Genomic DNA, 13,580 nt, shown 5'->3' with positions numbered 1-13,580 from the left:
TAATTACCTTTTATTAGATTAAGTAAATTCCCTTGTAATCCTAGTTTGCTAAGAGTTTCTAATCATGATTGATATCACATTTCAGCAAATGCTTTTTTCTGCATTAATTGAATTGATTATATATATTTTCTTCTTTATTTTCTTAATATAGTAAATTACATTCACTTTTTAAAAAAAAATTGAGATATAATTCACATGCCATACAAGTCACCATCTTAAAATGTACAATTCCATGGTTTTTAGTATATTCATAAGATTGTACAACCATTACAACTAATTCCAATACATTTTCATCACTCCAGAAAGAAACCTCATACTCATTGCAGTCATTCCTCATTTCTCCCTTCTCCCCTGGCAACCACTAATCTACTCTGTGTCTATGGATTTGCCTATTCTGGACATTTCATATAAATGGAATTACACAGTATATTGCCCTTTGTGACTGGCTTCTTTCACTTAGCATAATGTTTTCAAGGTTCATCCATGTTGTAGCATGGATCAGGACTTCATTTCTCTTCATGGCTGAATAATAGTGTATGGATGTACTACATTTTATCTATTCGTCACTTGAGGGACATTTGGGTTGCCTTCACTTTTTGACTGTTATGAATAAGCTAATGTGAACATTCACATACAAGTTTTTGTGTAGACATAAGTTTTCATCAGATTCCTGCAGACATACTTCTAGTCATCATAAAAAATTTGCAACTGCAGCAGTAGTCCCAGAGATACTATATCCCTGGGATATGGGACCATCAGGATCCTAGGTTTGCTTTATTTTCTCCATTGTGTCTTCCCTCAGTCCGAAGCTCTTAGTGCCTTCCTGCCTGCAGTCATGTGCTTTGTGAATCTGGTAAGAGTTTATGAAATTTGGTTGACTTGCTGAGCAGGTGGAAAGATGGAAGAAAGATCACACTGCTTACTTCTCTTAGCCTCTGCTTATTCTGTTTCTTTTGGAAATGCCCTTTCCCATCTCGGTCTGGCTAACCCCTATTCATCCTTTATGACTTCTTTCAGGTATTATCTTCTCCAGAAGAGTGGTTTATTACTTACCTTCTTCTGTACACAGAGCATGCACCATTGTCCTATTTTGCAGATTGAAGACTTGAAACTCAGACTTTCCCTGGGTCACCCAGTGAGTTACTGGCAAAAATAATACTGAATCCTTCCTCTGAGATTCTTTCCACTAACAGAAATTTCTTTTAATTCCCTGACCTCAGCTGTTTAGCTCCTGGGTTTGTGGTGATGAGCCAGTGAGACAGTGACTGGCAGAGCTTGGTGAAGGGCTGTACACAGGTGAAGGGGATGATCGTTACTTCCAAGAAGGGATTAGTTGGGTTCCAGGTGGCTCTGGGACTGTATGACTTCTCCATTTCTCTCCTGTATTCCTGCCTCTTGAATCCTGTTTTCTGCTGGTGATCTCCAACTGGTGAATACTCAGTCTAAATATTACACAGTACCAGGCCGGGCATGGTGGCTCATGCCTGTAATACCAGCACTTTGGGAGGCCAAGGTGGGTGGATCACCCGAGTTCAGGAGTTCGAGACCAGCCTGGCAACATGGTGAAACCCTGTCTCTACTGCGAATACAACAAGTAACTGGGTATGGTGGCGGGTGCCTGTAATCTCAGCTACTTGGGAGGCTGAGGCAGGGAGAATTGCTTGAACCGGGGAGGTGGAGGTTGCAGTGAGCTGAGATCACGCCATTGTACTCCAGCCTGGGCAACAAGAGTGAGACTCTGTCTCAAAAAAAAAAAAAAAAAAATTACACAGTACCCAAGCTAAATCCTGCCACCTAGATTTCCCCGTTCCTTTTACTTCTCTCCTCTCCCACTTCAACCAAGTCATTGCTATTCTTGTACTCCGCGTCTAATCTATGTTAAACTGTTATTTCAGTTAGTAGTTGATACCAGTCAAATCTCAGTAGGGATCAGGGGTATAATAAAGAGTGAAAGACTTGATCAGGTAGACTACAGTCCTGTGCTCTGTGAATCAGGACAAGTCAACTTACATCCCTGGGCCTCTTTCCTTAGGGAATGGGATCATGGTCTCTAGTGTCACTCCCTAATATTTTCTTTCTTTATTTTTTTGAGACACAGTCTCACTCTGTCACCCAGGCTGGAGTGCAGTGGTACAATTTCAGTTCACTTCAACCTCTGCCTCCTGGTTCAAGCTATTCTCATGCTTCAGCCTCCTGAGTAGCTGGGATTACACGCATGTGCCTCCACGCCCAGCTAATTTTTGTATTTTTAGTAGAGATGGAGTTTCACCATGTTGGCCAGGCTGGTCTTGAACTCCTGACCTCAAGTGATCCGCCTGCTTCAGCCTCCCAAAGTGCTGGGATTACAGGCGTGAGCCACCGTGCCCGGCCATTCCCTAATATTTTCTAGAGTGTTCTTCAACTAAGTAAGCCATGTGCTGTATTGAAATTCAGAAGTACAGTGATTGTAATTGGAAGTGGTAATTTTGGTCCTCAAGAAGCTTACATTTCAGATTTTTAAACTAGCAAGGAATTATATAAGATAGGAAATGACTAGATGCTTGGTGGTGTAGCAGACTCAGTGTCTTGGGAATTAACAGGAAGAAGAAAGGTCAGGAAATCCTTCCTGGAAAAAGTGGGACCTGAGCCAGTCTTTAAAAGATTGCTGAGATAGGGAGAAGAAGAAGAGAGCATTCCAAACAAGGAGAAGAAAAAGCAAGCAAAAAGTTGGAGGTGGGAATGTGTGAGGTATATTCAAAGGTTGCAGGGTAAAGAGTGCTCAGTAGAAGCGGAGCTGACTTTAGCATTACCCTGTGTGTTCATGTATTAAATGATTTCATTTCTCTGGAACTCTTTTCTGTAAACCACTCATGCTTTGAGCTAACTTTCTTTTTGGGTCTCCTTTACCAAAGTTTCTTATGCATTTGACAGTTCATGCCTGTGATGTATTATATAGTGTATCAATTATATATAATAGAAATAATGTATAAACATGCATAGATATAGAAAATAAAAATTGAAATAAAACACAAATATAATTGTACTTCCCTAAGTGACTAGATCAGAGGGAATTTAGAAACAGAAAGTAGTTCCAAAGCCCTGCCACATGTTCCAGTGCATTCTGGCTATGAGAAAGACAGATGGACTTACGTCATAAAGGACTGCTTGACTTGGGGCCCTGGTATACCCCTTAGCCTTCTCTTTCTCAAAGCAGCTGTTTCTGAGAGGGAAATTGCCAAGTGCATAAATAGCTTAAACCCTAGCACTTGGCATGTAGGCAAATGGTTCTCATTAAGATACTGAAGAATGAATGTTTGGAATCAGACCTGGGTTCAAATCCCAGCTCTCAGTAGCTGTATGAGTAAATTACTCAGTTTCCTCATCTGTAAAATGACAGTAGTAGTATTTATCTCATAGGATTGTAAGAATGTAGTAATATCTATCTTGTAGGATTGTAAGAATGAAGAAAAATACTATATTGACATCATGGTTTGTATACATGGCAAGTTCTTAATGTCATTTCTTCTTATTACACTGAAGAATGTTTTCTTGATTCAACTTGAAATTTTTTAGGGGAGGTAAAATAGAATGTGAAGAGCCTTGGCTTTGATGCCAGACTTTTTGGATTTTAATTACTTAATGATTGTAGGCAAGTCTGTTCCCAAATTTTCTAATCTACAGGTAAAACTTACCTCAGGATTGTGGTGATTGTATTAGATGATATATGTGAAATACCTATTTAAAACTGTGGGATGCCATCTCAGGAAGGAATCTTAACTGCAGAGCTTTGAGGAAGCATAGGTTCTTGTTTTCATAGATTCACAGAATGTAGGCGCTTGAGGGACCCTTAAGATCATCTAGCTCATCCTCTCCCTTGTTTAGATGAGAAAGCAGAGATCCTGGTCTCTCTTTCTGTCTCTCTCTACACACACACACACACACACACACACACACACACGCACGCACGCACGCACGCACACACACACACACACACTCTGTGGTGAGGTAGAGGTGAAACTGGCTTGAACTCTAGACCTTTTTGTTTTTTCCTTCTCATTTTGCTACCTTTTATCAGGGTTTTGCTGGGTCTGTGGAGGTGTTAGAACTTCAGAATTTCTTTTGGTTAGTGTGTTGAGCTCCCAGACAGCAGGGTTTTAAAATAAGGTTCACAGGTGCTGGGTAACAAGTGTTGTGAAAGTCAGGCCAGAGCTGCTGAAATGAACATTTATTCCTGCCCTGGAGAGAATTTTTGTGTCTTAGGCAGATTCTTTAAACTCCTTGCCCAGTTGAGTTAAATGTCTGGTCATTTTTTCCTTTCTTCACTTACTGTCTGAGCACCTACTTTGTCCAGGTGTGTGCTAGCCTCTGGGAAGCTGTGATTAAATTGACATGGCCTCTGCACTTAGAATTCAGTCTGGTATGGAAGATAAACACTTATAATAGTCAATTACTATTACATATATTGGGTGCTGTGGGAACAGAGAGGGTAAAGAACCACCCAGCCTAGAGATCAAGGAGGGCTTCACAAAAAAGATGACTTACTCTATATCAACTGGCTAGTTACTGGTAAAACCAGGACTGTTAACTCTGACAGACGATCTTTTTGCCTCTCCATTTTATTGTTTTTTGTTTTTTTGAGACAGGGCCTCACTCTGTCACCCAGGCTGGAATGCAGTGGCATGATCTCAGCTCACTGCAACCTCTACATCCTGGGCTCAAATGATCCTCTTGCCTCAGCTTCACAAGTAGCTGGCATTACAGGCATGCACCACCATGTCTAGCTAATTTTTGTATTTTTGCAGAGACAGGGTTTTGCCATGTTGCCTAGGCTGGTCTTGAACTCCTGGACTCAAGCAATCTGCCTGCCTTGGCCTCCCAAAGTGCTGGGATTACAAGCATGAACCACCATGCCCGGCCACCTCCCTTACTTTAGTTCAACAAGAAATTAAGTCTTTAAACATGCATTGAGTATCTGCTCCAATCCAGGTCCGTAACTGAGCTCTTCTACATATGTGAAATATTAATAGATAGACTTTGCCCTCTCAAGGAGACTACAGCTCAATAAAGAGCTAAAATAAGCCTAAAAACAATAATGTTCCTGTTTTTTATTTCCTTTTCCCTGTTTCTCTTGCAGCAAATAAAAAGAAAGAGAAAGAGCGGCCAGAGATTTCTCTCCCTTCAGATTTTGAACACACAATTCATGTCGGTTTTGATGCTGTCACAGGGGAGTTTACGGTAAGTCCTGGGTCACAGAAAGGTCTTTAGTCTTTTAGAGTTCTGACTGTGCACTGTTAGATTCAACCCTTTCTCATCTTCCTGATGCTTCTATCTTTGCCTGAGACCCTGATTACAATTTTCTCACGTTCATGAGTGGGACACTTTCATCGCCAAAATTGTATCCAGAGAAGCCTTTCCATCTCCGTTCCTTAAATAATAAACCTCTGTTAAATGGTAGGCTTGGTAGCAGGCTCTGTGTGGGGCACTGATCATGCAGGAACAACATCCTATCCTACCATCCTGGAGGTATAGCCTGGTGAAGTAGCAGACATCTTAAGAAATGACTAATTCAATGAGAAAGATTATAAAAGAGGCTTGTGTAAACTCTGAGGGTATAGAGAGAAAGGAATGACTAATAAATGCATCTTTTGCTGCTAACAAGTGTCAAAGTTAGCTCTGATGTTCTTTCAGGGTCCCCTGTGACTGTGCCTTCCTGTTAGTCTTGCATGTCTCTCTTACAGGGAATGCCAGAGCAGTGGGCCCGCTTGCTTCAGACATCAAATATCACTAAGTCGGAGCAGAAGAAAAACCCGCAGGCTGTTCTGGATGTGTTGGAGTTTTACAACTCGAAGAAGACATCCAACAGCCAGAAATACATGAGCTTTACAGGTATGAGAACTGCGTCCAGGGCAGCCTCAGCAAGAGATGGTTTTAATCTGGGTGGGAGAGCTCACATGCCTATTGGTCTGGGATGAGAGAAGAAAGTAGTGGAAAGAGTGGAAGTGGCACTTTAACGTGGAATTTTGGAATTTGACAGCCAAGATGATGGACTTTGCATCAAACTTGAGTCTTCACTCTGTCACTGCACACGTTTTTTTAAAAATAGCATGGTATTATATAGAGAGAACACAGGTTTTGTGCTAGAAGGTCTAGATTCTGACCCTTACTAGGTTCTACCAGTCACTTCATTTCTTTGCATCTCAAAATGGGAATTCCTATCTCAAGAGGCTGTAGTGAGAAATGGCTGGGCGCAGTACCTCACGCCTGTAATCCCAACACTTTGGGAGGCCAAGGCAAGAGGATCGCTTGAGGTCAGGAGTTCGAGACCAGCCTGGGCAACGTGGCAAAACCCTGTCTCTACAAAAAATACAAAAATTAGCCGGGTGTGGTGGTGCATCCCTGTGGTCCCAGCTACTTGGGAAGCTGAGGAGAAGGGATCACTTGAGCCTGGGAGGTGGAGTTGCAGTGAGCAAGGATCACACCACTACACTCCAGCCTGGGCAACAGAGTGAGACCCTGTCTCAAAAAAAAGAGGTTATAGTGAGAAATAAGTGAGCTGATTGATGTGAGAGTTCTTTATAAGTTGTAAAACATCACCATGGAAATGTAGCTATCATTGTCATCATTATTGTTAATATTATTATTAGTTATTTAATAACATTAATGTATGTCTTCCTCAGGGAACTAATTTTTATTAGTTAAATGAAAAACAGGCCAATAAAGAATAAGTTTCTTTAGATGTACCCTCGGTAGAAGGGACTATATTTTTCGGAGTGTTTTTAATAGCAGAATTGGGATTAGAACCCAGGTCTCCTAATTCCTGTAACGTCACCTTTTGAATTTACTACTTGCCCCTAATAATGTTATTTGGAGGCTCTCCTTCCACAGCGGACCAGCTTTCCATTGTTTTGCAGGTGTGAGAACCAAAGAAGGCCTTTCTAATATGCTAAATTAATAGTGGGCTAATCTTTTAATTTCTAGGCTCTTTACTCATGTTGCCTCCTTCAAATGGCAGTATTGTTGGGAAGGTGAGAACCAGGATGAACTAGTGAATTTTGAAGGATGCTTTCCCCAGCCAGTATCTGGCTTGTTTCAAGGGCACAGATGGTGGAGATGACAGGCTGCAGCTTCACTCATGCTGCTATGGTGGTGCCCAGGAGAGGGCCATGCATGTGCCCAGCAGTATTTCCTTCCTCTCGTCTGGCCCCGCTGAGTCTGTCTCACTTACTCCATTGAGGGACTGAGTCATTTCAAGGAGGAATTGGGCTGGAGGGCTACTGAGTGGGAAAGTTTTCTAGTCAGGAAATTAGAGTTTGTGTTTAAGGAACTTGTCATGGAAACATCAGGTTAGAGGCTGTCTTTGAAAACCTCAGTGGCTAAGTCTTTGCAAGGATCTTTCCTGCATGTATGTATGTAAATATGTGCTAGTGGCATGTAAATGTGTATGTAAACAGAGACATAGCCCTGTGGGTTTGCATATATTTGGAATTAAAGCCTACTTAAGTATTCATGAACAAAGATAAAGTCCACTCAGGTATTCATGAACGAACATATGTATAAATATACACATTCAGGTAATTATGTGTATGTTCATTCGTGCATGCACATATGAATAATATTGAGTGTATATGTACAGATAAGTGTGTACATCTACTTTTGTATGTACAAATTTGTGCACATGTATATATATGTATGCAAGAATTTTAATTTTCTATAAGTTGAAGACTAGGGCCAACTCTAGGCAAAATCGCATATTTGGCATAGGTTTTTTTAAGTGTCATATCTCTCCTTTCCCTATTTACCGTCCTCTTATACTATTAGTTATGATAATACTACCTCATTTGTATATGCTCACATGTGAATTACCTCATGTGATTCTTTTCCTGGAGTCCTATGGTGTGATCTTGGCTCACTGCAGCCTGTGCCTCCTGGGCTCAGGTGATTCTCCTGCCTCAGCCTCCTGAGTAACTGGGACTGCAGGCGTGCACCACCACTCCCAGCTAATTTTTGTGTTTTAATAGAGACGGTTCACCATGTTGGCCAGGCTGGTCTGGAACTCCTGACCTCAAGTGACCTGCTCACCTTGGCTTCCCACAGTTCTGGGATTACTGGTGTGAGCCACTGAGCCTGGCTCCCTCATGTGATTCTTATGATGGCCTTAGATTGGCAGGGCAAGGACTATTATGCTCATTTTATATGCTCAAAGAAATTAATTAGGCTCAGAGAAGTTAAATGACATACCCCAAGTGACTCAGCTGATACATGATGGAAATGTATTTTAAGTTGGGCCTTTAACTCCTTTGCTGCCTATAACTGAAGCACAATCTTCCATGCTAATTTTTTTGTCAAGTATTTCTATTTTTTCAACACTTAATTTTTTTTTTTTTTTTTTGGAGATGGAGTCTCACTCTGTCACCCAGGCTGGAGTGCAGCAGCGCGATCTTGGCTCACTGCAACATCCGCCTCCTGGGTTCATGCAATTCTTCTGCCTCAGCCTCCCAGGTAGCTGGGACTACAGGTGCACGCCACTATGCCTGGCTAATTTTTGTATTTGTAGTAGAGATGGGGTTTCACCATATTGGCCAGGCTGGTCTCGAACTCCTGATCTTGTGATCCACCCACCTTGGCCTCCCAAAGTGCTGGGATTACAGGCGTGAGCCATGTGCCTGGCAACACTTAATTTTTTATACCTGTTAGTAGCTAATGTAATAGGGAAAAAGTAGACTAGATTGACAACTCAACTGGGTCTTAGCCCTATTTTGCCACTGACTTACGTGACCTTGAACCAATCTTTTTCCTTTTCTGCATCTCATTTTACTCATCTGTAAAATGAAAGTGCTGGAAGCACTTTCTGTTCCGTCATTCTGTGCTTTGGAATTTGATTTTGATATATAGAAGTTCATCACCTTTAAAGGGAGTGTTTACTTATTTTTATATGACATAACAAGTATGCCTATTACCAAAATACCCAATCTTCAAAAATACTAGCAGTACGTAAAGTTGGGGGTAGTACAGTGAAGGCATAGTGTTGTACTCTGCCAAAGTTGATAGTCTATAGTCTTTTGGACAAGAAAAAACAAATGAATTATGTTCAAAGTATATCCTGAATTTATTTCTCCAGAATACTGCTAGCTATTCTGGATTTGTTATAAGAACAAGTTGTCAGAGCTTGCCTTATTTCCTGCTTTGTGGGTTCATGATTTGCTGTAGGGTCAAAGAAGCTGTATCTAGTACTTTTTTACATGATGGAATTGGAATTGTACATTCTCTGGGCTTGGTTCTTGGTGAGGAATATATTGGATTTGGTAGAATATTTCCCCTCCTTAATTCTATTAGTGGTGAATTGGCAGTCAGTTTTTCTTGGACCCATGGGAATTAAAGAACAAAACTGAAGACATTACCTGGTCTTTAAACTTACTTTCTTCCTAAGATCTCCATTGGGTCTCTCTTTCAAATTTTATGAAGTCTAAGATACCACTGATGGTAAGATGTACAATTATTTACATACCAATCAAAGAAAATAAAGCTGCCAATTAAACCATAACATGCTTTAGAAAGTAGGACACACCTCTGTTTCAGAGACGTTAATGTGAAAAAATGTACATCTCAGAATCAGTGAAACATGGTAATTGCTTCATTGAGGGAGCTTGATTCTATTCTTGGAAAACAAGACCCTACTTTTAATTAGACTTGACAGGATTAATACCTCTCTTTTCCTCAACCTTAGTCCTTTTGTCCTTGTGGGCAGTAGATATGGATATAGAAGGATCCTTTATGAAAGCTGAAACTGGAGACTGGCCATGATTTGGCATGGATGACTCAGGATGGTGCTATGGATTCTTTCCTTTTCTTTTAGAATGCAGATTTTCTTGGCCATTTAAGCCTGACAGTGATATAGCTGATGATGTGGATACAGTTCTAGCGTAGTATTTAGAATGAGACCAGAATTCAAATCTAATTCCTCTCTTTAACCTGTGTGTACCCTGGGCAAATAACAGTCATGTGCCACAACAACAGATCACATATACAATGGTGGTCTGATAATTAATATTATAAGGGAGTTGAAAAATTCTTATCACCTAGTGATTCCTGAAGTTTAAAATAAATGTAGCATAGCCTAAGTGTACACTGGTAATGTCCTACTTAGGCCTTCACATTTACTCATCACTCACTCACTGACTCACCCAGAGCAACTTCCAGTCCTGCAGGCTCTATTTATGGTAAGTGCTTATATAGGTGTATCCTTTTATTTACCTTGTAAACCATATTTTTTATTGTACCTTTTCTATGTTTAGATATACAAATACCGTTGTGTTACAGTTGCCTGCAGTAACGTGCGGTACAGGTTTGTAGCCTAGAAAGCAATAGGCTATACAATATAGCCCAGGTATGTAGCAGGCTATACCGTCTAGGTTTGTGTAAGTACACTCTATGATGTTCACATAATGACCAAATTACCTGATGACACATTTCACAGAACATACCCCATTGCTAAGCCACACCCAACTGTACTTAACATCTCTGAACTTGTTTCCAAATCAATAAAAGTAGATATAATAATAGTACTCAGAGCCATAATGAGGATTAAAGAAGGTGATATGTATAATGCGTTTAGCATGATATCTAGCCTGTAGTACCAGTCATACTATTACTATTCTCTGAATCTGGCACGTGCTTGACCAGATAGACTTCTTTTGCTGTCCAGAAAGAATTAACTGTAACTGTTATTGACTAAGTCCCTTGTCTTTCTTCCTGTGCAGATAAGTCAGCTGAGGATTACAATTCTTCTAATGCCTTGGTAAGTCTTTATTTACTCTTGATGTGGGCAGATGTGGAGGTAAGGATCAAGACAGTGTGGTAGAAGCAGAGCCTGAGCTGGGAGGCACTCATATTAGTCACTCCTGCACCCTTGGCCTCAGAATTCCTATCTATCCAATAAAGAAATTAGATATAATAAATAGGGGGTATCCCTTTCAGCTTTAATGTCCTAGAAATTCTTTCTTTGTGATAATTTTTTTATTTTTAATTTTTATGGATTCATAATAGTCATAAAATGTTCTAGAAATTCTAATTTTGGAACCAGAAGGTATGGCTTTAGACTCAGTTTTAATTTGTAGCTTTGAACCTTGGGAAAGTCAGTTTGCCTCTTTGAGCTTCAATTTCTTCATCAATAAAATGAGGATGATACACTGTGCCCTCACCTGGACATGTCTTCAGATACCTACATTTAGAAGAAAATTTCCTCTTTGGTCTATGGAGTCTGCAAAACCAAGATTAGTACTAATTGTTGAAGGGAGCAGATTTTATTCATTTAAAGTCATTCATTCTGTCCTCTGAAGTTGTAATGAATGCTTTGACACTCAAATGGATGTTATAGAAATCATGAAGAATTGGCTGGAGAGTAAACTAGATGATCTCTCTGTCTCTCTTAACTTACAAATTCTATTTCCCAGGGCACTTAAAAGGATAAAATGTGATGTTGATGTATTTGAAAGGGTCCTATAAATAGTAAAATGTGATGCATATAAGAGAATACTGCCTTTTTTTTTTTTTTTTTTTTTTTAAAGAGACGAGGTTTTGCTCTGTTGCCCAGGCGGGAGTGCAATGGTGTGGTCATAGCTCAGTGTAAACTCAAACTCCTGGGCTCAAATGATGCTCCTGCCCCAGCCCTCTGAATAGCTGGGACTACAGGCATAAGCCATCACACTCAGCTTATTGAGTGTGATGTCAAATTGTCAGACAGACAATTTTTTAAAAGTTTTGGTAGAGATGTGGTTCTCATTACGTGTTCTCAAACTCCTGGCTTCAAGTGATCCTCCTGCCTCGACCTCCCAAAGTGTTAGGATTACAGGTGTGAGCCACCACACCTGGTTGCTATTTATTTTTTACATCTGATGTTGTCTCTTGTACATAGGTGGTTATGCCATATTGATTTACTAAACATTTGCAAAAGCCCTAGTTTATACTATGCCAAGTCCGGTGTGAATAAGTGACATTACAGAGATGGTCAGACATGTCCCAGTACCTAAGAACCTCCCAGTCTTGAGGTTGAAGACCTCAAGCAGCCAGTTCTTCATGATTCCTGTTTGTGCTTGAAGGCACAGACAGACAATTATAGTGCAGCATGCTAACCTTCATGAAGCCAGGGGCTGTTCTGACTTGTTAATTGTTATATCCTTGGCATCTGGCAAGTCTTGGCATTTGGTAAACATTTACTGAATGAAAGGTTGGATGTGTCAGAGAAAGCTTCCTGATGGTAAAGTCTGAGCTGAATGAGTTAGTTATCTAGAGCAGGGATTAAGGGGAAATGTGGGTATTCCACACAGAAAGAGAATAGCATGTATGTGGGCAAGGAAGTTCATGAGGCATACTTGCACAGGGAACTGCGAAGTGGTTATGACTAGAATGTGAATAGTGAAGGAAGTAGAGGTGGGTGATGAGGAGGATTGGTAAGCAGGACGGATCATGTAGGAGTTTGACTTATCTTAAAGGTGATGAGACGCTTAAAGAACTTAAGCAGAAGAGTGGTTAAGTTCTAACACAATACCGAGTCACCATCAAAATACTTTGAACCATGCTTCCACCAGTGGGGACTGGTTTATTCGGAGTCATTTTTACACATATTGATTATAAAAAACAATATTCACACGTTCAGTGCCTTGCAACCTGTTGGATCCTTTCTTACTGACTCTCTGAATCCTCACAGGAGCTTACTGAGGTAAGTTATTATCCTTGTAGATGATAAAACTGAAATGGAAAAGAGTTAATGGCAATAGGCATCTGATTCCCAGCCTATACTGCTTTCCCCTGATTCGTGCTGCCTTTCATCAAATAGAAGAGATGTGATTAAAAGATGGGAAAGAATTTGCAAATATAGGATCTTTGAATAGTAAGCTATTAAAGAAGAGGCTTTAAGCCGAATTGTGCTTTGTGGCTCAAATGTCTTTATGCTTTTGTAGGAAGAGTGATAGCTATCAATATTGAGTGCCTACGATGCACGGTGTTAAAAACTTTATGTAAGCATGATTAGCCTCACAATTACTTATGTACAAAGTATTGTCATCTCCATTTCATAGGCAGAAAAACAGAGTTTCCTGAAGACTTATAATTAGAACCACATTACAACTGAGGTCTTGTGAATCTCAGTTTAGGGTTCTTTTCACTGTGGCAAGGAACAAAAAAAGATGTCATTGAGGTCTTATAAAGGAGACTGCAGTAAAGCTGTAGCTATGTTGTTTGTTATTGAGGAGGAAGAGCCCTGGGGTTCATGCCATATGGCAGGGAGGATAACACCTGCTTGGTAAAAACTTGTACTGGTTTAGTATCTACAATTAAAACCACTAAGGCTGTCAAGGACATTGTTCTCCCCCAGTTCAGAACATTTGTCCAGCACTAGCTCAGTGCTCTATATATCCTTACTAGTTTTACATGGAGGATATGTTTTGTATTATGGTAGCATGTCATCATTTTCCATGTTGGTTTCAAACAGATGATTCCACTTGTGAAATAATCAAATATAATTGCTGCCTAAGAAATTAAGACTCAGAAAGATTAAGGGACTCACTCCCTACGTTTGAATGAGTTAGTAGTAGAAACCAGCACAA

At 40.3% G+C, this 13,580-nt stretch overlaps 1 protein-coding gene across 11 annotated transcripts in view; it reads left to right on the top strand.

The window, feature by feature from the left end:
* PAK1 (p21 (RAC1) activated kinase 1) overlaps window positions 1-13,580 on the top strand; it is a 151,833-nt gene that overhangs the window by 88,663 nt on the left and 49,590 nt on the right. For all 11 annotated transcript variants that reach the window (XM_019037331.4, XM_055356869.2, XM_055356867.2 and 8 more), the window contains exons 3-5: window positions 5,114-5,214; window positions 5,718-5,865; window positions 10,737-10,774. In XM_019037331.4, the coding sequence (XP_018892876.1) occupies window positions 5,114-5,214; window positions 5,718-5,865; window positions 10,737-10,774 (287 nt within the window). The remainder of the gene's footprint in view (window positions 1-5,113; window positions 5,215-5,717; window positions 5,866-10,736; window positions 10,775-13,580) is intronic.

The sequence above is a fragment of the Gorilla gorilla genome, chromosome 9, assembly GCF_029281585.2.
Source record: "Gorilla gorilla gorilla isolate KB3781 chromosome 9, NHGRI_mGorGor1-v2.1_pri, whole genome shotgun sequence".
In the NCBI taxonomy this organism is placed as follows: domain Eukaryota; kingdom Metazoa; phylum Chordata; class Mammalia; order Primates; family Hominidae; genus Gorilla; species Gorilla gorilla.
The sequence above is the reverse complement of the archived record's forward strand: the minus strand, read 5'-3'. Positions and strand labels throughout refer to the sequence as shown.